General features: G+C 33.4%; 2 protein-coding genes across 4 annotated transcripts in view; one reads left to right on the top strand and one right to left on the bottom strand.

Annotated features, from left to right (window-relative positions):
* LOC122569258 (growth hormone secretagogue receptor type 1) overlaps nt 1–1,297 on the bottom strand; it is a 79,687-nt gene extending 78,390 nt beyond the window's left edge. Inside the window, exon 1 of one of the 3 annotated variants that reach the window (XM_043730025.1) lies at nt 1,163–1,297. The gene's annotated coding sequence lies outside the window, so the exon portion shown is untranslated. The remainder of the gene's footprint in view (nt 1–1,162) is intronic. The other 2 variants (XM_043730027.1, XM_043730026.1) reach the window with 2 other exon arrangements.
* LOC122569254 lies at nt 1,227–19,573 on the top strand. The gene is made up of 8 exons (XM_043730011.1): nt 1,227–1,934; nt 3,091–3,198; nt 3,934–4,079; nt 5,767–5,929; nt 6,980–7,136; nt 13,729–13,878; nt 15,135–15,573; nt 16,067–19,573. The coding sequence occupies exons 1-8, from the start codon at nt 1,715–1,717 to the stop codon at nt 16,301–16,303; spliced, it is 1,620 nt and encodes a 539-aa protein (XP_043585946.1). The 5' UTR covers nt 1,227–1,714; the 3' UTR covers nt 16,304–19,573.
* Nucleotides 19,574–25,371: the final 5,798 nt, after the last annotated feature.

Raw genomic sequence — 25,371 nt, forward strand, 5'->3', positions numbered from 1 at the left:
TCGTATCGACTGTGTAATATGTATATTCCGTTGGCCAGTTTGATATATTTTCTGTATACACAGACGAAATTGTGCATCACATTATGTAAAGTTGCTACAACAAAGCAAGAGGGTTGTAGAAGTTTTCCGCTGTAACGTAATAAAGAAACAGGCTTCGAACGAAAGGAACAGTGAAGCAATAGTTTCACGTAATAGGTCTCAACTGTTTGTAACCAGTGCTTTGTGTAGTCATGAAAGATTAAAGTACCTACACAGTCGATTGTAATTTCTACTTGTACGGCGCAAGAAAATGTATTTATAGAACATAAAGCAGGAGTCCTGAAATAAATGTAGGAAATAGGAAACCAATATATATTAAGCTTAGAAGAAAATTGTAACCTGTTAATAGAAAATGGAATAATTTACGAGATAGATTTGCCCGATATTAATTTGAAATACGAGTGGTTTCTTGGTTTCGAATGTTCCGTTACACCAATGAAATATAATGACGCAGCCTTAAGCAAAGAAAAAAATACAATTTAACCAATTGAATTTTTTAAACATGATCTTCCGTACAATCAATAATATGTATTCTACATAGCGAGCAATTACAAAATATATAGTACGAGATATTTCACTCAAACCGGATAACTAGATAAATTACTAATTTTTGTTAAATTAATAGCTTGGTAAAATACATTGACCTCGTCTATAAAAATGTATTTAAAAAAAACAAATATTTACATATAATGAAATGTCAACAATCTTCAATACGAAGTATATCCTTTTCTTATTGTCACCGGATAGTGCTTTGATATTGTACGTACAAACTTTTCTCCACATGTTAATCGCTTTGTTTTATCTTCGGTAGCAATTTTAATTGAGATATTCGATAGAATTGGCACAGCCTGTATACACGTATTAACATAACGTACATAACATTCTATTATAAAACAAATAAAAATTCAATATTGCTAAGATCAATTTAAACGAAAGTAGATAAATGAAATAAAATGAAGGGAAATACAAAATATTCGAAGTTGCTATATTGAACGATGTTAAGAAGGGTCGATGCGCATAATAGCAGGATTGAAAGAGGAAGAGGGAATAACAAGGTCGTCTTGAGAACACCTGGCGCGTGGTTATTGGGGCCTAAAACCCTAGAAATTCGCCTAATACATACCGTATTGGCTTCCTTATATAAAGCTCCCGCTTTTCACTATCAAGGTCCACAGTTCGAGGAGAAGCTGCTGAAGAACAGGCAACGGCTGCCCTGTCGCGATTAGCTTCCAGCGATCTTCGCCCCCGTAACGAGAGCCTCGCACTGACGTTCTGTCATTTTTCTGCGCGTCCACGTCGTTCCTTGCCGTGTACCATAGTTCAGTGACGACTAAGAGAGCAATTAAAAAAAGAGGAAGAAAGAAATCGTTCACGCTGCAAGATTTTACGGTGTATTCGGTACGAGTGTTTCGTCCGCCAATATTCTGTAATTATTGCGAGCTAAATCTAAGATTACGAAGATATAGAAGAAGGGAGGAGAATCGAAGAAAAATCGGAAGAAACAGGGAATTGGAGATATTGAAAGAGGAAATAGGACAAAGATGAAGAGATGTAACGTAATGAAGCAATGAAAGATTAGAATACAACGTAACGAGAGATTTAAAAGTAGCAAAGGAAAGAGAAGTGGAGAAAGAAGAGCAGAGGGAAGAAGAGAAGAGATACGAGAGGATTTAGAATGGGGAAAATGCGAGCTTTGCTGATGATAATCGGCATTATCTACGCGTGTACCTGTGGCGGGCGTACGGAATGTGGAAATCACGCGCAGATTTCGCTGCTGACAAGCATCCACGATGATGCGTCCTGCAGGAAGCTATCCGCTAGAGGTGTACTGCTGTACGAAGCGGCGAAGCTACTCGCAGAGATTCACAATAACAAGACAGCTGGCTACGATGTCGGTAAACAAGAGAAATATTATTTCGACTTTTGATTTTCACGATGATTAAACCGATTATATGTTTGTGATCTTGTCTTTTTATCGTCGCGGGGCAATAAGCAGGGGCAGAAGAAGATACTGAGCGAAGAAACAAAAGGATATAAGAAAAGAAATAGCGTAAAGGAGAAAAAAGAAACGATGTCAAGGAAACATTCCTGATACTTATCCGAGCAGAATAGATTAGACGTTAATATATATCGTATAATAGCTTGGTTGTCTCCGGTGTTGGGCAATATCGTTTCGAATGAATTGTTCCACAGGTTTTTGACTTTCCATTCTTTAGTTTTGCTCGGAGCGATTGTATTCATAGAGAACGGAAATTTCCTTTTATCTTTTGCGTGAAACGTTATCCAGTCTCCTTGGATATTTATCAGATAACGAATATTCAAGCAAATGGATTCCAAAACAGAGAAACTCCGACTTTGCAGGACTAATGATCGCTCAATTTTTAGATCGATTCTGTGAAAATTTAACGTATCGTTAACGTTAGTTCAATTCTATCGAGCAGAATGAATCCCAAAACATACGGGTTCCAATTTTTGAAAGTTAAGCGCATATTTCCTAATTTCATTTTTCATATAGCTTTATGTGGAAACTTAATAGAATCGGTCGCGTTACAGTGAGCAAAACTGTAGCACTAAAGCATGAAACCCTTAGAATACACTCTGGATATAAAAATGTCGAATTTCTAGAATTAAACATCTCATTAATATAAATAATTTAATGTCTCAGTTGGACGGTTTTCCATAAAAGCTTAACGCGATTAGGTTTAACATCTTAAAGCAAACAGGGCAGAAATCTTGAAATTCCAGCACTAAATCCTAAACGTTAAATCAGGAAGCTCGGAAACTTCAGTTTCCCCATATTTACCCTTCAAGACATTCCCTAACTTAATATGCTAAAGCAAACAGAGACCAAATCCAATTGAAATCCAATCTCCAAATCCTGAAACCTGGAATCTGAAAGTCTGACAACTTCTATCCGCAAACGTAAACCCCCATTTTAATTAAGATCATTCCTTAACTTAATTTCTCAATCGAATAGCGTCAAGTGAAAGCTCAACGAAATGAAATCGTGTTAAGGTGAATAACTGAAGCATGGCTTCTACTATTTTGCAGAAGTGACTGTTGTGGACACGTGCGGTAGCATAACCGGCGCTCTGAAAGCAGCGATGAAGGCTCTCGTGGGGGCAGACACGAGCTGTTTGCAACCGCCCTACTACTTAGGTAAACGCAACAACTTGGAACATCGATCATGAGATTTTCCCAGTTGATACTTAGCCAAAGAAGAATGTTTCGTACAACGTGTCACGATCCCCCCGTTTCCATTGCTGCAATCCCCTTCTGTTTGCGCCGTTTCAAGCGCACACATAGCTCGTCACTTGGTTAGTCGCGAAATCGTGAAGCCGAGATCGAAGAATTTACGATCGTGACTCGAATACCTGTGTTTTATCACCAATAACGTTTCACATTCCTTCTTTTTCTTTTTCTTTTTTTTTCTTTCAATTGTATTAACGTTGTAAACAACTGCGTCTAGAGATCCTCGCATTTGTCCTTTTATTTGATTATTTGTTTGCAAAAACGGAGCATAGTTTGTAGTCGTCAAATTTCTTTAGCAATTGACTAAGAAGTTTAAATTTATCATTCTTATGTCATCGTGTTTATAAAAGATACGTTGTCCTTTCATTTTTCAAAAGCTATAAGTTATAGTGCTTTTTAAGATGCCATTAAATTTCTTAACATGAAACGGTCGTAAAGAGATCGCTTATTTTCATCATAAATGCATATAAAATTGAGTTTCTAAAAAATAACTATACATAGAAATACAGCTGCGTAGGCAATTCTATTGCATTGGCAACTAAGTGATTGCGGATTTTGTCAATATCACCTAATGACAAAATCCGCAATCACTTAGTTGCCAACCCAATACTTCGTTCTAAGTTGTGTTACTTTGTTGAGTAGGAATTATCGGGCCAGACACTGCGACAAATGCGGAAGCCGTACACAAGATAACGTCAGTGCTGAAAGTGCCGCACATCGTGAGACGAGAATCGAATTCTCCGTACCTTCATCATTTAATGAAGGAATCCGATTCTTATCTAGTCCAGGTGACTAATTGCTTATTATAATAACCTTCGCATAACGAGATTAAGTGATACAATGACGTCCACGATCATTACAACACGTACATCCTATCTTTTTCAATAAAGACAAAAATATTAAATTATTACATTAATTATAAATTAAAATATCTGATGATGCGTAACGATTATTGATGCTGCGTCACGTAATCTACGCTACATTCCATGCATCTTTGCGATGCTAAACCATAAATATCAGCCAGATCCAGGGTCGTTCGCAGCGTTCTTTTCCATGAGGATTAATTCCAGCTAGATGACATTTAGGAAATGTTTCAAGTTTCTTCGTAAAATCAAGATACAGTATTCTTAATGAAGTAGAAACGTAACTAGTTCGCTTTCGAAAACTTGACTAGTAATAAATAATAATAAACTGGGGTCATGTAAATGTTAATTCGCGCGACTTACTCTATACATATATACAAAATACATATATATACAAAAATATTACACCATTACATATATATATGTAGCATCTTACTACTTTTCTTTTTTTTTTTTATACATGGGGAAATCCTCATGGGACCCTCCCGCCGCTCTATGGAAACGGTGGGGTAGTCTCGGACTATACCGACTAAAACCCCACGGTGGACCGCCCGACGCTCAGCTGGGATGCCCCGGGACCTCTTTCGAATTACTGCCGGAGCATAGTATCTTGCTACTAAAATTAGTTTATTTACAATAAATGGATTAAACAGATGTTGATTAAACAGGAAACGATGGTTGTTTAACGTGAACTAATCACAATAACGTATTATAATTAAGACAACCAGATAATTAATTTGCAACTCTCGTCACCACGGATTCAACTCTCTCTCGACAACGCAATTTGCACTCTCTGGCTTCTCAACTCATACTGCCGTTAATTCGTTTATGTCCTTTAGCAACCCCTTGTCTTTTGTCTTAGCCCCACCACGTACATGCTCCGCAACCGCTTGTTTATAATTCGCCCGACACCCCCCAGGCCCCTCGTCCACGATACTACATATATATATATATATGTGTGTGTGTGTGTGTGTGTGTATATAATGGTGTAATATTTTTGGAAATCAGGCGATCGATTCGTGAAACTCAAGAATCGATTTTCTAGGTCTTCTTCCGTATCTCCTTAAAACTCTCCGCTTCCAGTCCCTTTTCTCTTTTTCCATCTAACTCTTAAGTTGCTTTTCTTCTTCTTTGTTCAATCTTCGCTTCTCGAAATCCTGTTTTATTCTCTCTACTAAGTGTCCGTCCTTCTCTATTTATATCGTTCGACCAATTCTCAGTAAACACAGGGAAAGTCAACCGTCGATTGGTGTTCTAAATTCTATAGAATTTACATATATATTATATATTATACACGCATAATTGCAAATTCAACGACGTGAAAATAAAATTGCGGTTACGTGTTACTTAATCCTATTCGCGAACACGTGCTTTCTAATCGTTATTTCTCGCAAATTTCATACGAATCTTATGAAATAACGAAGATTTAAATAGAATAAATGTGAAAAGTATTGAAATTTCGAATTATTGAATTATTGAGAAGTGGCAAAGTATTCTCGTACAAAAATGGTGATTCTTTCAAATTATGATCTGTGGCAAATTAATGAAAGCAGGTGGATCATTGTGAAGGAATTTCAGATCATCGCTGACCAGACACGATTTTCTGTTTCAGGGCACCTTGAAGGTCGTGGAAGAGCTGAAGTGGAAATCATTCACGTTGGTGGTGAACGCGGATGAAGATGGCGAAGATGATGCTCAAAACATTGCGAAAAAACTGACAATAGCAGCCATTAAGAAGGGTCTGTGCGTTTTGATCGATGACGGCGATCAAGATGGTGAGATTGTTAATTTATTGAGTTCATCAGGTCAGGATTATCGCTATATGAAATTAAATCAGAATAATTGCGATAGAATCGAGTAGTAGAATTGAAAAATCGATAGTAGACACGATGGAACAGATAATATTATGCAGCATCGAGTGTTCTAAATGTTCCAGGATTTAACAATTCGAAAATTCAGAAATTCAGAAATTATATAATAGGAAAACAGAATAGGAAATGGTGCTGCCCATCAATCTCGATGATCCTGAAATATATTGTCAAAGTCATCATCGCGAACAATTTTTCCCCATGTGCGCTACTGTCGTCCAGCCTTTGGTTTCGGGATATTCATAAAAAACTTCAATTAAATCCAGTTTCATTTAGTCTTCACTGCACTCTTTATATAGGCCACGCTAAATTTATCTTATCGATGCTAATTACATTTCATATAAATAAAAAATAGATAAATGAATAAGTTATAGTTTGGCTGGGATTAATATCCTTTATACGTACTACCAAACATATTTTTATGTATGACTTACATGCTAAGACGTGTTTATCACTAGGTTACGTGTGGTGGACATGTATACACACGTATCTGCTGACTCTAATTATTAACATGTACGTGACGTGTTCTGCTGAGAGACAAGACGTACGAAACAGCATTACGTTGGTTATATCACAGAATTTCTATTTCGTTGCTGATATCATTTCGACGGTCGAATAACTGTATTTTCCGATATAATAACACAGATGTTTCCGGTTAGATAATATTAATTATAACATGAAGCAACGAATCTACTAATTATAAATTGGAATATATCTATTTATTACTTCATTCAAATGAAAATTCTAAGAAATACATAGTATTAAAAATACATAACTAAGGCCGCGATGCTAATAAGTATAGGAAAAGATTGTTCAGCACGATCACCTTTTAATAACATATTTTAAGGCTATCAAAATCGATGGAGAGCATCATTTTGTAAATAATCGCTAAATTTTAACATTTCCACCTCTGATAATTCACAAGATAGGAAATTCGAAAGTTTGAATATGCAACAGACTTGACCTCACACATCGTGCATATTGGAACGCCGCAAGACGAATTCTTCAGCAAACCGGTGAACGCGACCGTTCTGATCGTCAGCGAAGGGCGCCTCGAAGAACACCTGAAGCACGTCAACTCGACAAACGCTATACTGCTTCTAGAAGACTCCAGGTAATCAAACGTGCCTCTATCTCCCCTTGCGCACTGATTGAAACCTATTTTCAATTCAAGTCATGTATGACCTTCGAGTTTATTATAACTCTCAACTAACCTTCTCTCTCTACTTTGAAAAGATCCGGAACACATCCTCAAGAATCTTAGGATTTGTTATGCGCCATTCCTCCGTTTCACATAGGCTTCAACAATTAGATTATTATACTGCTCGTTAATCAGATTCCGTCAGGGGTATGCATCTTCCATCTGTATCTTTTCTTATCTTATTACACATGTTGCTTCTCAAAACAATTTAATACAAGATATTTTCACATCGTAAACACAGTCGATTGCAATGCTCTATGAGCAGAGGGTTTCAATATTGTTCACCAAGAATTACTTGATCTAAGATCTCTGAATGGACGTGGATTTCTCGTCGATTTAAGTTCGCCATATGAAATTATCAATGATCAAACGAACAGTTCTTTTCGCATATTCTTGCACCGACCAATCTTAACGCACCATTTCGTTACTATTTCGGCGTTGTGCTTATAAATCTAAATATTTCCATCTTGATACTCTAACTCGTATTTGTCTTCGAGCTAATAGTTTTTCGGACCGCGTAGACTTCTTCTCTTCGTTACTTTGAATCTAAATTTACTGTTCTTCAATTATATTTTTTCATCTACAGTGACGGGCAAAAGTGTAAACACACTCCGCTAATTTTATGTAAAAGACAATAATACGACTAATTTTTCAAGTGATCGATAAAGATTAGGTAACAGTAACTACAAGCTGCATCTGATTAACGAAATGTAATAGCTCAATTTCATTAACATTAATAATATACAGAACATTTTACAAAAATGGACATCTCAAACCATGTTTACAGTTTTGCACTTTAATTATACTCGTCAAATTAAGGTTTCAACCTAGTATTTCATCTACTTTCCTTTACTTCCTTTTAATGTTTTTAATCTACGAGGCATACTGTCAATTAAATTTTTAATTATTTGTAGTTCAATATTGTACCATTCCTGTTGTGTTCTTTCCCATAATTCACGAACACCTGAAGGTGAATTATTATATTTTTCCAGCCTTCTTTTCAAAATGGACCACAAATTTTCGATCGGATTCATATCCGGACTTTGTGCTGGCCGCTTCGTCAAAGAAAAATTTTCATTTTCTAGCCAGGTTTTAACTATTTTTGCAGTATGCTTAGGATCCCCGTCTTGTTGAAATACTACTTCACGTTCATTATATCCAATAGAATTAACTACAGAGGGTAAATTACTTTGTAGAATGGTCAAATAATGCTCTTTTCGCATTATACCTTCGATTCGAACTAAGGGACCAACACCTCTGTGAGTAAAGCAACCCCAACACATAATTGAACCACCTGCAAACCTCATAGTTTGTTTTATACCACTTGGTTGATTATTATTCTCAGACGAAGTCCAATACCAGGACCTTTCGTCGGATTCGAATCTGTTAATTTTTATTTCGTCACTTCATATAACTATTTCCCAATCTTCGGTCGTCCATTCTTTGTAGGTGTCAACAGATTGTTTTCGTAATTTAATATTTTTATTTGAAAGAGCTGGTTTACTTTTTTTTTCCTTCGCTCGAAAACCAATTCTCTTTAAAGAGCGACGAATGGTCCATTCGCTAGCACTTATTTCGATTTCCTGAGCAGCGATTTTTGGTGTTTTGTTACTATCCGACCGAATACAGTGTGCAATTTCACGTGCTGCTCAATCCGTTTTGTGAATAAATTTGTGCACTAACATACTTTTTTCTTATTCTTGCAACTATCGTATGACTGACACCACATTTCTCTGCAATTTGCCGCAACGACAAAACTTTATCACACAAACAAATAATACTGCTCTTTTTATCTTCACTAAGTGGCTTCATCTTGGATTAAGCATATGAAACTAAAAAGTAATGCAACAATGATGTGGAACAGTTGACTGCGAAACAATGGACAATAAATGCTTATTGACAGTTTCGTTTCCCTGACATTTACATGCTGTCATAAACGTTTCTGACGAAACGTGCAAAACTGTAAACATTGTTTCAAAATACAATTATTATAAAATATTTTGTACATTATTAATGTTAATGAAAATGAACTATCACATTTCGTTAATCAGACGCAGCTTGTAGTTACTGTTACCTAATCTTTACCGATCACTTGAAAAATTAGTCGTAGTATCGCCTTTTACATAAAATTAGCGAAATGTGTTTACGCTTTTGCTCGTCACTGTATATTGTGCAAAATTTTGATTTTTGACCTTTCTCTCTTTTCTGTTTTTGTAAGTCGCTATATCCGATAAATACATGTCGTTGTAAATGCATTCTAATGGCACACCTTCTTATAAATAAATAAATAAATAAGAAAATAAATAAATAATAATTAAGATTGTATCGAAAGCTGACTCATTACTAATGCTATTAAATCGTTAATTAAAAACTTCAATATATCAAATCCAAGGCCAAATAATTTTTCGAGTATTACGTATTACTCTTAAAACTCCAAAACATCTTAATCGTTATCTTGATAAATCCGATTACAGAGGAAATGAAAGGAACATAATTTTCTGTCTAACAATTACAGTCGAAACCAATGAAACCATTCCGCCAATTTATAATCGTCGAAAGCAATTAAGTGTATTTATAGAACTTGATTATCAATTAGTGATTCACGCTACCAACACATTGAAAGACAAATTAAACTGGAATTGAAGATTCGTTCTTGTACACAATGCATAATTCATTTGATATAGCGGGAAATCGTTTCTACTTGATTGAAATTCGATTACAGGATTTTATTGTAAATGGCTTAACGCCCATCAACTCGCACTTTCAGTTACCTAAAAGCTGTTTGCTGTAAACGTCGCTTTAAATCCTCGTTCAATTCGCATATTTACAAAGAGAAATCACGTTCGTTCTTCATTCTGAACGTTACAATGTGCACCACAATCGTTAGACTTTCCACGTCACGTTTGTTCGACTGGACCTTCATCGACTCTCTGATTCATCTAACCGACGCGACATGACGATTCATCAGAATTCCATGTCTAGTGATGTCTGGTATCTAGCATCTATGAAAAAAATGTAAGAAAACCAAGTTTCCAGTTTGAGAAAAATTTGTTTCTTAATTATTAAAATTTCGGAGCACAGAAAATTCTATCGATTTAAAATTTAAATTTTACAATTTTACATAAATTCTATCTCTCCTCAGGTACAAGTAGATTATATTAACCGCATAATTTGCAAAAGTTGAAATGGTCAAACACTTATTTTTCAAATCTTCAAATATAAAAAAAATCTATTGATCCTATAAAATAACTCAATTCATAAATTGAAAATTACAACTTTCCCTTCTGCGATCGTCTTAATCGTATAAATTATTCAAAATCAAATTTTAGGAATCCACTTTGACAAACATAGAAACGTTCGTCGACCCTAGAAATTAATTTAATCTAGATGGTTTTTGCGATCTTCCAAAGTATCGACCGTGTCAATTGTGTAATTCAGAAATGTCGAAGTTGCATAAGTTCAAACCGAGAATTACCGATCGTATCGATCTATCACAGCTTATCTCTCACTCACGATCATTCGTGAGCAAACGGTAGCCGTGCTGAGCTATTGTTGCGTAATACTCCGGCTATTAATACAATAGCGTATTTTCTCTCTCTTTCTCTTCCTTTCTCTCCTCTCCAGGTGTCATCATAACAATGGAAATCCTGCGTCGACGTCTGACTCATACAAACGCACGTAACAAAAAGCTTCAGATCGCGTGCCGATTGTGCAAACTTCATACGAGTTTACTGTTAAGCATAATTAACGTGATCATAAATATCGTGCACGTAATCAGTCGCTGGATTCAGGAAGAAAAAGGCGGGACAAAAAATTAATTACCGAACGGATCGAACTTCCAACGAGTTAGTTTCCTGTTGCCACGATTACACTGATTCTTTTTCTTTTCTTTTTCTTTTTTTTTTTTTCTTTTATTGTGAAAATTAAAAACGCATTTTCATCCAGCAACAACCAATGCACCAATTCATTTGCAATTTCGTTTAATCAAACTGCATCACCGAATTCTGTTTCTTAATATTCTAACTACGATAGAGAATTGCAAGAATTCGTTTAATATTCTTTTCGTTACGGTTTCACACGCTTAAATTTATTAGTTTTATTTGCATTTTGAACAGTATATATAAAAACGCATATTACTACATTATCCATATTAATCAGATTTACCACGATAATTCATTCATTATATAATAATTTTTAATACAGCAGTTAAAGCATAATGCAGCAACAACTAAAACATAATAAAGCAACTATCACACGTTTTTACAGTATACACTAGAACATTAGTGAAGTGACTAATTAACCGAGATAAAATTAAAAAATACACTTGTAATTGCTTCTTATGTTTAAAAAGTTATTCACGTATTATAGTTTCAGTGCATATAATCTGTTATCTCGCGATAAAGTATCAGCGTCGGTGCTAGGTTCCGAAGGGACGAGGAAACAATTTTTAGGAAACGAAGAAACAAATTAAAAATTAACATAAAATAAAAATAAAGATAAAAATTGTTTTTCGATCGAACGAATTACGCTTGCGTTCGCACACTATTCAACAGATTGTGTCACCGAGACGCATTTTACATTCAACGTATCGTCATTATAGCAGCGATCTGTTATTCATGGAAATAAGCCTAATCGTGCAATTAGCCTTTGCATATAATATCAGGATAATAGATAGCGGTTAATAGAAATATAAATACAAGCAAACATTAGCACGCGACCACACCGAGTTCATTAGTACCTATCTACCTGACGTTCTGTCACCTGATTAGTGACCGTTACAATTGTAAATTCTACCGCTATATTCTATTATTACTCAAACGTCGTTCTAATCGATTGTATTTTATATTTACATTTTATTTCTCTTTAATCTGTTTTCAATTGATTCATCGTATATATTCAATGTGTCTTTAATAGCAATTAAATTCTGCCACCCATTTTGTATTTTCTTATAGATATACAATTATGTTTATAATTATAATTTCATATAATTTCTTAAATATAATATAAGAAGTATAGAGTAATATTGAGGCAAGATATAATAATTGAAAAATGAAGGGGAGTTGTTTTTTAGTCAAAGACGGATTGTCAAGGACATGATGTAATTGCTTATATATATGTTTTTATTGGAGTCATGGAAATTACACGATAATAAAGATATTAGAAATAACAATGACTATATATACGTGAGGTGTTGCATTCAATCTTCATAGATTTAATCTAAATAATGCAACCATAAAAAACGGGATATTCCACGAAGATCTTCCAGAACGTGAGGTCTGATTTACGCTGGTAATCAAGGACATATAATCGTAACTTAATAATCTTATTCTCATTTTCGTTATTAAGATCGTTATATGTTAAATTAGCGTTTCCGTAATTTAATCATTGCTATTAATCATTCGCCCATACCTGTCAGAAACTTCTGCAAAAAAAGAAATTTAATTCGATCCTGGGAATACATATAAGTATACTTTATATGATTGCATCTTAAAATGCCTAATAAAAATTCTAGGAAATATACAATTCTATTAAACATGATAAACATGAGGAACATGATGATATTAAAATCTCTGTATGTAACAAGTCAAGTGTACCAAATATTCAAACAGGGTTTCATTTATACATATGAAGGCCCGTTTTAAAATGTGGCCCCATAAAGATTGGTGTATCCAAATATTCTATAATATACATACACATGTATACAGAAATATTCTATTAAGTTTCTCTCATGAAATCAGACAACTTTCATATAGACAATTTTTCAAATAAAACAAATAAAAAATTCGAAGAAATTATAATTATAAGCATTTCCTATATATATATATATATATATATATATATATATATATATATATATATGTATTTCTTAAATATATATATAATTTATATATAAATATATTTAAAAAATTATATGAGATTATAATTACAAAAATTTTATTTATAAAATAATTAAAAATAATTAATAATTTAAAAATATAATATTATTATATTTTTTTTATTTTTATATATATAAAAGATGCTTATAATTACAATATCTTCGAATTTTGTATTTGTTAAACAGATAAAAACGGTGTAAATATACATTAAACATATCTATATATAAATCTATATAATATATTAACCTATTATGCCCAAATCGATATGTTGGGTTGAGCAATAAATTCGTTCACATTTCACTGGTGAGTTTTCGTAGCCTTCAGAAGAATACTATAAAAATATTTGAGGAATGTAAAAATATAAAATATACGTCTCTGAATTTGTTAATGATAGAGATATGTACGTTAATAAAGGAATAATAATACTAAAGAGGACTCGATAGATCTTATGTGAAAATTATAATAACGTGCTCTTTTAGGAACTCGTGAGTGAACTTATTACTCAACCTAACAGTACGTATTATAATACATAATTATATGTATTATAATATACGTATACGTAGATTTTATATGAAAATACATAAAAATATATGGTAGAAAAATTCCGTGTACTTTTCTTTTCTGTTTAGGAACGAATTCCCAGGATTAGAAGCAAGGGTAGAGAAGTCGAAATGGTGGTCGAGCAAAGATAGCGGAAAATACGACTCGGAGGAACTGAGGGAAGTTAGATGGCTTGAGGACGCGATAAAGGTGTATGCGAAAGCGTTAGACACGCTGTGGTGAGCATGACCATTTGATTACTCGTTAATCGTTTGTTCCCGTGAAAAAATTGCGAAATACACAGTCACCCATGGCATAAATTCGCAGCATCTAACTATGTAAGAAGCAAAAAGCCAGCCAAGATAATCAAAATATGCTTATACTTTACATCTTCAATAGTGGAAACGTCGTTACGTAGTCGGTCGATTCAAAATTCAAACAAACGCTCACTTTTATCAGTCACATATTTATGAACAATTATCGTTAATAAGCGATACCTATTATTTATGATTGGACTATTAATTTTACGAGTCACGTATGTATGTATGAACAACGATGATCAATAAGTGACACATATTATTTATTAAAATCTTAAATATTACTTAGGATTTTCTTTGTGGCAAATTATCTGCTATAACATTGTCTATAGAGATTAATACAATACAGCTGATTCGAAATTGATGAGACACCAATAGCAATTTCTTTTATTTCGATAGATCTTTGACGAAAAGCAACATAACATTCTCACCTAACTTTTTTCCGATATTTTAATATTATGAAATACGTGATGATCCCACACTTTTCGTCAGTAGTATACGACATATAAATACAAATACAACATATTAATAATAACATTGGTATAAGCATTCTAATCTAAAACTCGTATTTAAATCTTTCGCTATATTTACAGCCAAATTAAAGTATCAGAGTTTGATCTTAATGTCGAACTGAGTCGATAACGTATTAATCGTTACCGTAACGTATCCATCAATTTGCTCATTTTACAGAGCAATTTTCATGGAATGCAAATCGGTATAAATTAAGATCAATTTGATAATCTTGAAACACGATTCAAGCGTTAGGTAGCTTGTCAAAGTTTATTTTGTCAGTTCCTTTTTTCATTCTCCTGTAAAAACAAGATCTATCGTACATGGAATAACGTGTAATTAGATTAATTAATTGGCAGGATAATTATCGAGTTTGATCGAACCAAGCGTTAATTAGCGAAATCTCAACGACGTGCTACGAATACCACGACAAAAATTGTTTCCGTTCGTTCACGGAGATCTATCGACGTCTATTTATAATTAATTAATAATAAATTATATATATATAAATAAATTAATTATAATAATTTGTATTATAATTGGCAAATTGAAAGGTTAACATTCCAAACTTATCTTTTTCCGCTTTGCATCGACAATATCTCAAAAGCGATCTAACTTGAACACTTCATCGAGATAAAAATTGAATGAATAGTTTGACTTGCTTGTAGCAAGAAGAAGAAGTGCAAGAGCCAAGTGAACGCCGTCGATTGGAACAACGTTGTGTCGAACGTAATCGCGGGTCACGCGAAGGAATCGCAATCAGGTGCTGCTTCTCTTGAGCTGTCGATGAAAGTAAAGGCCTCGGATCTACAGACAATAGGCACGATCGTCGTCAGCAAGAACAAGGTAAAATTACATTGGGGCGACGACGATGACAACGATGGCGACAAAGACGACGATGATGAAAAGGATGATGATAAGGATGACGATAACGAGGATGATGAGGATGTAATGCCTAAAGCGTTCAAGAAGTTGATCAGTAAGGAAAAAGGGATGAAGACTGGCTGTGCTACCACACCGAAGGAGATCAAGATGTTGCACGAGAGCGACGACGAGACTGCTCAGGTTCTCGTTTCTGAGATAGATAACACCGAGTGGTGGACTATGGTTAGTCATTTGTTCAGTTATTAACCTACATCAATTGTTCTGCAATTCTCATTTAGGGTTTCATTATTTGTGCAGTCGTTGTTCAAATTTTTCACACTTGGCGGATGACCGTGTATGTTAATGAGTCAAGCCTCGTTCAGATCGATCAAGTAACTTGAATTTGACTAATCTAAATTGGGTTTTATTTACTTGAATACAAGTGGCTTGACTTCAGGCTTATGTTCGTATAAGCGAAGCTAGTTACTTTAAAGTTATTTCAACCTAAGTAACGTAATTCCAAATAGACGCGTAATAGAAAATGGATACCTAAAATGGCATATGTCTATCGTCGACCTAATATACAGCCTTGTATACAACTTATAGTAGGTAATTAAATTGCAAGTTTCCCTAATGAGAAATCAGACACAAATTATGGGATATCATAAAATAATCCGATAGATTGTGATAATTAAAAAAATGAAATTGTTATCGATTACATGATATAATGATATAGGTTGGCACGGTAAGCGGCGTCGGTGTGGCCATGTTCGTGGTCGGGATCCTAGCCGTTTACGTGGTCTACACAAATATTCGTGGTCCAGTGCCACCGAAAAACGCTCGTATCGAAAGAGACACTAGTCTGAGAAGAGTTGGTAGCGACAGGGAACCACCTGTCCGTACCCAAAGACACCAACGTACGTTGCAGAGGAGGGACAGTAACAGAAGCACCATTTCAGAGAAAAGCGTCTGACGGGATTTTTCAATGGCAGGCAATCTCAAGAACTAAAGCTAGTCACACACTTAAACGAATCGAATATTTCGATTACGCGATATCTTTTTAGTTTTGATTGATCTTAAGTCGTCTCTAATCGGTTTGAATCGGTTTGAATCGGATTGAATCGGATTGAATTATTTTAGATTTTATTGAATTATTTTAGAAATTATTGAATTATTTTAGAAATGATTTACAGTGCTGCGAGTGATTATAGACTCAAACACATTGTTCATACTTTCTTCATTATTTCTTCAATGTCTACAAGAAACCACTGATCATATCTGGATATGTTCAATGAAATTGTTTTTGTAACAGGTCGATTAAACGCTATAGAATATTAAGAGATGTTTCATGACGAAATTTCATAACCGAAATAGCAAACAAGGAGACAATTCTTCAACAATACAATGCTCCCACTTATACAGCCGCCACTACAAAAAATTGTTTTCCAGATTTTGGAATAGAATTATTACCATGGCCAGCATTGAGCCTTGATCTGAACCCTATCAAGAACCTGTGGAAACTCTGACAAGTATGGCCGGTTATTCAAAACGAAGCTTGAAATAAGTTAATGGATAACAGAAGTAATAGAAAATAAAGAGAAATCCACTAAACATTGAATGAGAACGTAACAAAGTTAACATCAAGTTTATATTTTTTCATAACCAAAAACGTAATTTTAAAGGAAAGGAAATTTGTTTAATTTTCTACAGGTTTCTAAAGAAGAAAGATTTTACATGTCGTATCTCCAGTTTTATATTATATGACAATATGAAATTATATAAAAGACTTTATCAATTTTTGTTTTAATATTATGAAAAATCTAAAAATTGGCTTGAGCTTATAATTATTCACGGCACTGTACGTTAACACAGCTAATACATTTAGTATGATGTCGATATATGCATCGAAGTGGAAGAAGCTCTTCAGTGACGATGTCGATACGTGTGGACAATACTTTTTTTTTTTATTTCTCAGGAATCTGACGCGTGTTGCAGTCACTTTTTAAATGAAAAAAGTTGTTTTTAGTACTTTTCAATACGGAATATAGGAATCGACTTCATAAATCGAAATCTTCTCCATTTAACGTGTTAAGGTAGATTTAGGATTAACAAACTTGTCTCGATTCTTCTTGATTTGAAGTGATTTGTTCGATTAAATCGATTTAAGTCTGATTTGTTCAATTGAATTTCGATCGATTCTCTATTCGATTGATTTGTGTGAGATTCGGAATCGTTTGACAACAGTCGTCATTTCCATTTGCAACCGATGCAAACCAACTCAAACGGTTCACTCAGTTCAAATACATTTAAATCGGTCCAAATTCGTTCGAATCGACCAAAATGCCTTCAATTTCCGATCTAGTCACTTTCAATTTAGTTTCACTCGTTGGAAAAAGATTCAATTTCGATTGGAACAAGTGTACGACTGGCTGGCCCTCAATTCAACCTAGCGCGTCACATTTCGCGGAAACTTTCAACAAGCAACCTCAATCTCCATCGAATCGATGGAAAACCTCAATTATCAGCAAAATGCCAACAAATTGTCTGTTTGCTTTTACCTCCTTGTCTCTCTCTTCCTCTCTCTCTCTCTCTCTCTCTCTCTCTCTCTCTATTTCGAAAGAAAAATGGAATGAGTACACACTGAGAATACTTTCTTACAAAAGCATAGTTTATCCTTTAATCCTCTTACTGCAAAATTACTGGAAATCGTTGAAAAATCGCTATGTTGGCATATATAGAAACGAGTTTAAACCATTATTCGGTGTCTTTAGACTAACTCCAAGAAAAAAAAGAGAAAAAACGAGAAAAAGCTAAAAAAATATTAGACGAAAATGTTAAAAATATTAATTGACAAATAATATCAACTAAAGTACTCATATCAACCAGAAACTAAACTTTAGTTACTAGGCTCTAGTCACTAGGCTCTAGTTACTAGACTGCGGTATAGGGCATATAGGCCCTGTAACGAACCTCCCTTCTGGGTAGCCCCTTTTTCATTAAACCTGCCCTATTTGCGTAGCTACTATTTCCTTCATTTTTCAACATTTATCAACGATACAAAAATTAACTGAGTCTCCGCAGGGTAAAGTAACATAATATAGTTGTAAATCATAAATCGCCCAATTAGTGCGAAAAATTTAACGATTGTAACGATTTGTTGTACGGGGCTTATTTGTCACGTACCGCTGAGACTGGAACAACGCTCCCCGTTATCAACAGATGGCCACTTAATTATATTGTAGTATATTTCATAAATCTGTCAAATATGGAAGTGCAATACGAAACATATGTTGAAAGAAGTGCGGAATTACGGAAAGGACAATATGGTCGTTCGATCAAAATTGCTACGAGTCACTGTTGCCCCGTATCGTCAAATACGAAAATGCATTACGTATTTGTCCCGCACCGCGAAATACGATAATCTTTTAAAAAAGTGAACGTCACAGTAAACGTGTTAAGTGTCTGAACACTTTAAACGATTTGTAGCAATAATAAACGAATATTATTAAAATACATGAATTAACGATAAACATTACCAAGAAATACTAGTACCATCTTTGTCATTATTTTCGATGTTATACTGATAAAAAGACTATATAAACGAAGAACACAAGTGTCAAGTAACTAGAGTATTATTATTCTTATTATAGGTATTTGAATCATCAAAATAAAGACTAGTACTATACATCTTCGATACAGGTATCAGAGAAGTATGCATGAATGAAAGGAACTGTTATAGAAATAATGAATTTAATATATGTAAGTAAAAACGATTGCTCTTATTACTTATCACAAAATTGTTAAGTTTTCTCCTGAGAACTGCTGACTGCTAATAAATTATTATGCTCATACGCAGCAGTTGCTTACAATTTAATAAATTTCAAACTTTAGGGGAACGATGTTTCATAGTGCTTAATAGTTCCGTTTGGATTTCACCACAGAGTCCTGTGTAAATTTACATTCACGATGGCAATATGACTTGTATGTAAACGCTCGAAAGAATATTTCAATTTTAACATCCTACGATTACGGAAATTTCTGTATAAGCATATGAATACGAAGCACATATGTGAGAAATAATACAAGCTTAATGGTACCTGCCGTGAGAATCGATGCAATTACCGTTGAGGCTCAATGAAGTCATCTCTTCAAGGAAGAAGTTCCTCGAATCTTTGAAATATTTCAACAATTGTATCCTGTACTATCAAACAAATAGGAAAGCATTAAAAAGTTCTGATAAGAAGTTCATGATCTTTTACACTGTTCAAACATTTGAATAGAATACCACATCGTCTTTAAAGCTACCTAAATTCCAATATCCCACTTCTCGTGATCAGATTGCGAATTTTTGTGTAATTTCATATCTTCATTGACCTTATTAATGAAATGGAAATTACATAAAAATTAATTTTCCTTATTAAATGTTACAACAAACACTTCGAATATCCTTTACCTTTCTGGATATTATGTACGCTTTGTATATTCCTAAACTTTTAAATTTCCCCTAAATGTATAAAAATCCACAGTGCACTCGTAACTTTTTCGTTCTATCCAAAAAGTTCGCAGAGTACCATGTCGTTTTTAAAACCACAAAAATTCCAATAATTCCTTTCCCTTTCCTCTTTCTGCACTCTATGCGAAAATTCCAAAGGAATCGCACCTTATGTAAAATCAAATAGATAAAAATGCCAGTGCTGTATTTCTCGTGATTTTCCTGGAATTTTTGCAGAATTTTCTTTGCAACCGTACAAAATTGGAACGAAAAATTGAATATTGTAAAAAATGATGAAATTCGTGGGTTGATTTAAACGCTGGATAAATGACGAGGCTTACTTGTCGTTGTTTTGATCAACGCGACCGATGATCGTCGAGTATTTTGCGTGTTACATAACTTTAATTGAACGTCTGATTGGGTCAAGTGGCGAGAACAATAGCTGATCTCTCTCCACGCTGGGCATAACCCTATTTTACAATCTTAATTTATCACATCCGCGGCAACACGCGCCCCATAGCTTTTACGTGTACGCTTCCTCGTGCCGGAAGTGTCACTCTGATATCTTGTTCCGCGATTGATAATCTCTGCGAAGTTGCAAAGAAACGCCAAGGTCAATTTTATCGACCATATCCTCCTCACTGCGTCGAATACCTCACACTTAAACAACACTTCTCTTTCTCGCGTAATTACTCATGCTTGGATGCTGCACCTTCTCTTGGAAATAGTTATCGCGAATTATAGTGGAGAGAGGAATGTTGGAATATCATGAGAACGGACGAAAATAAATTAAATTAGGACGACTTTCACACGTAACAATAATATCAAAAATGGCAACTTTTCGAAACTGATAAAATAAATCGATTCGTATGAAATTCTGTGTTTCATTCTTCTTGTTTCACTTTTTACCGTTCATACTATCTAAATGGCACGCTCATTAGAGGCTGTAATTGTGAAATCCTAAGGTCTAAAAGATCAGTGGAATTGATCAACTTGAGTTTCCAACGAATAAAATATATCTAGTGCAATAATTATAGCGTAACATTATTGGCACATGTATTCATACGATCGATATTATTGCATCAAACGGCATCAAAACCATTGATGTTCATTCTAAGTAGAGGAACAACTGGTTCTTAAAATGAGGTGAAGAAAAAGTATCATTGGTATATATATTAATAGAAGTATAACATTCTTACATTTTTTATCTTTCCTTTACAACACCTTTTTCGACACGTTTCTAGATTCTTTTCTTATTTAATATACCTATATGTCAATGAATGACTATATATGTAACATCTATAATATATACATGTGTATATATATATATATATATATATATATATATATATATATATTGTACATTATACATTATATTAATAAATATTTATAAATTAAATATCATAGATATTACATATAATGAAATTAAATACTAAATATATTATGTATAATATTTCATACAAATATCATTGAGTAGTTAGACATTTAAACAAAATTTGTAAAGATCCTAAATTAAGCATACAAATACTAATTGAATGAAAATTAGATAAAATCAAGCTTTGAAAATCTTGATAAGAATTTAACAACATAGGCAAAGGAAAACCGCAATAAACCTATATTGTTCAGATTGCTTCATGCACATACGTGTAACGGTATATCGATCTGGTATTTCTCTAAAGTATAGAGTGTGCAAGATCGTTCACCACCTGTCGACTGCTTCATTCAACGATCAGGCAATGACCTCTGAAATCCAAGAAATTGTGACACGCACGACACCGGTGAATAGTATGTCGTGTGAGCGTAACAGAAAATGTCACGCACAGTTGCGTATCTACGACGGGATTTCCAATTTCCTCCAACCGCATGGGATTCCCTTAAGAGTAAAAACATGATAACTTGTAAAGCAAAATGTACCGGTAGGTGATATTTATGCTGAAATAATCGTAAATAAGAAACTGGAAACAGCGTGACTTCAAAAAATACAGAGGTAACATTGGCGAATATGGTTTTGAAAAAAATATTAAATCTCGAAAGGGAATAACGAATAAATATAATTGAAAGATTGTGTTAACTATGGGAAATAATTACGGATGAACATACTGAAAGTGGCATTGTTAACAAAAATATCAAATATTGAAAAAGTTAGAAGTAAATGCACTGGAAACATCGCGACAAGTAGAGTTAGCGATCGTGAAAAGAAGATTACATGTAAATACTGAACAATGTGGCTATTATATTGAAAAACTTCAGAAAATTCTAGAGAAATGTACTGCTATAAAGAATCGATACTACTAGAAATGATTATACTAAAACCATCATAATCATAATAGTAATAATGCTAACTGTTCAAAGAAATTTATGGTAAATACAATATAAGCTAATGGAATGTTATTAATTACTAAATAAAAATGTATAAATACATTAAATATGATCAAATCAGTGTCGATTATTAGAAAAAGAATTGAGATCAATAGATAGGAGGTGTCCATAATAATACAAGTATTAATCATATCGAAAGGAAATTATGATAAATATAGTACAAGTACCATAATCATAATAGTATCAATTATGGAATAAACATATACTTCATATTTTTCCTACGTATATTTATCATATCTAGCGAAAAACGCGTCACCTATTCCTTTTAATAGAGTCGCAATTTTAATTATTGAAATAGCATATTACGTTTGAATGAATAGTATTTTGCCTCCAATTGAATGTCACATCAACATCGCAATGGGCAATGAAAAAAATGATTACTTGCGTTTGATAAAAATGCAGAAGCATTATCGGTAGAAAGTAAATAACGTTCATGCATACGTCACTATACAAGCAGAAATGTTATATTTAAAAACATTTAATTTCAGAAAAATGACTTGATTTTTAATAAAAACACAAAAAATCTCCTTCCATTTCATGCTGTAATTTGCTTGATTGTATGGTACTGCTGGTAGTTCGCATAATTTTAGCAACATTTAGCATACCTGCTGCTGCACCGATATCCAATCAATTCTAATACAGCTCCGATATTAAATACGTCAACTCTGATTGCGTAATTAGTCCTTTAAATTAAAAGCCGTAGGAGGGATAATTTAGGTCAATTACTAATGTTCCTTGAATACTTTCTTAGAGATGGTATAAATATAAAATAGATATACGTATACATATGTATAAATATAAAATTAACACATTTCCTGCCATTGAAGACCGAAGCAAAAGGCTCACTATAGATCATGTTCCGCTTTTTTCCGTATATTTCGATCTGATTTTTTTAATTAAGTATATAGTTTACACTAAAATTAAGTAAAACATAATATTAAGACGTCACACATAGGATGGTGGTAAAATATTTTTACAAATATAATTTCAAAATTATATACAGGTCAAAACAATACACTTTAATTTCTTTTTTAATATGATAAAAAAAAATCTATAAGAAATATCATCAATCACTTCATACTGATAATGCTATATCAATATAATAATCTGGATAAAGTTAAAAATATACTCAGAAGCGACGGTATACAGTGTTGTACCTTTTTGCAGATTACTACGCTATTGCATGAATCATTACATAAATAACGCCCAAGGAGCGTAATAAAATGAAAAAATTGTACAGTAATGCACGTTGATCGATTTCCCAGCATAAACAAACTATCGCATACACGTACACCGATAACCTACGCAACTCGATATGCGAAGTAAAACGTAGTATGTATGTATTCATTGTTAGATTCAATGTCACAATCGTGAATGGATGCATTATACACGAAAAATTCTTAGAATACCGTGGAATTCTTCGAATTTTAGTAAGTCGCTGGGAAAACAAGTGTTTTCGCCTTTCCATTTTTCCAGAATGACAAATTAGATTGTATTATTCCAATTACTCGAGTCGTCGTTGTTAGAAACGTTGTGACGATAACTGAACTACGAATATTTATGCAAAATAAATAGAACAAACAGAGATTTGTTTCGTTCATAAGCACTTTATTTTTTCCATATTTCCATTGCATGTCGTATTTATTCTGTAGATTTTTGTAGCTATAAATTTTTCATAAATACATAGATACTCCCATTAATCCATCGTGTGTCAATCGTGGATGTTTACGAATTTATGGAATATTTTAATATGTAAAAATATACAGAATGCAGATGATAAGCAAAAGGAAAGAAAATGTTTAATAACAAATAAATCCCCCATAACAATTCTGACAATCGCGAATAATATAACGAATGATCGATGATGTATGTAATTTGTCATTCTAACAGGAACATAAAGAGACAAGACAATAACAAAAGCAGCTATTCATGGAATAAGTGGCGATTAATGTGCGCCACTCGGAACGATTATCCAATTAGCTACCGTTAGATAAGTTAGAAGTTACCATTCGCCCCGACCATGTTACATTCACGTGGTTAAATTTGAATTAAACTAATTGAAGCTGAACACGACGAGCCACGAGAACCGACCTTGAATTTCTAAGCATTCATCCATATCCCCATCATTTTCTATCGTTTCCACGTATTTTTTCAAGCATAACAAAAATTACTCTGTGATTTCCCTTTTTAGAGAATAGTAGCCGTATTTGAATTAAACAACAATAATAATCTCTCTGATTAAATTTAATAAGAATTAAACTTTGTTTTAATATTTACATTATATATTATTTATATAAATAAGAATTAATCATTTAGATTAGAAATAATTGCTTCGATATTAAAACTCATATTCATAATTCATATAGTTTTATACAATTTCTCAGCATTGTTCCTGCAGCCCAACATCCCTTTAAAAAGATGGGTATCCTTTGGGGGATCAACTGACAGCAATGAGAATTAACGATCAGATAACAATTTAATAAATATATCTAATTTGGAAGATTGTTGGAGGAATCAGGTGAAAGAAACATGACACTATCTTAAAAAATATCTGTCATAGATCTAGATATATCTCAACTAATCTATTAATCTCTCAAAACGATGATTGCAAGATAAAAAGAACAATTTCCTACCTGTTGTATAATTTTCTTGATAGTGTCGTTCATGTTTGATAACATTCTTCTATTTAGACAATTAAAATAATAAGAGACGAACACATAAACACGTAAGACAAACTTGTAATTAATACATTCGACTTAATGATTAGAATTAACGACCTGCAAAATATTTGTAGTTAAATACGCTATGTATAGATTATTATAATTACTTATGTTTCTGTGTTCATTCTTTGTATTCTGTGTTTCGTCGAAAGCATCTACGTGTATAATTTTAATAGTTACAAAAGACAAAAAATCTGAAATCCATCACTTTGGCAGTTAAAATAGTTACATTATAAATAGAAGATAAAATTGTTCTGAAGAATATCGAAGCGCAAAGATAGCTGAACGATATACGTCTAATATTTGAAATATCTGACTAATTATGCCCACAACAATTTTCAATAAGAGTAGTACACGAAACAGTAAATATGAAACAATATTTAAACAACGAATATAGGATTACGATGATAAACTAATCCATTTAAAATTCATTTGTAAGTTTTCCTGCTG

This window comes from Bombus pyrosoma, linkage group LG7, assembly GCF_014825855.1.
Source record: "Bombus pyrosoma isolate SC7728 linkage group LG7, ASM1482585v1, whole genome shotgun sequence".
NCBI lineage: Eukaryota > Metazoa > Arthropoda > Insecta > Hymenoptera > Apidae > Bombus > Bombus pyrosoma.

Coding starts and splice junctions, on each gene's coding strand:
- LOC122569254 (XM_043730011.1), top strand. CDS start 1,715: ATGGGGAAAATGCGAGCTTTGCTGATGATAATCGGCATTATCTACGCG. Junction 4,080..5,766: donor CCGATTCTTATCTAGTCCAG/GTGACTAATTGC, acceptor TTTCTGTTTCAG/GGCACCTTGAAGGTCGTGGA. Junction 5,930..6,979: donor CGATGACGGCGATCAAGATG/GTGAGATTGTTA, acceptor AATATGCAACAG/ACTTGACCTCACACATCGTG.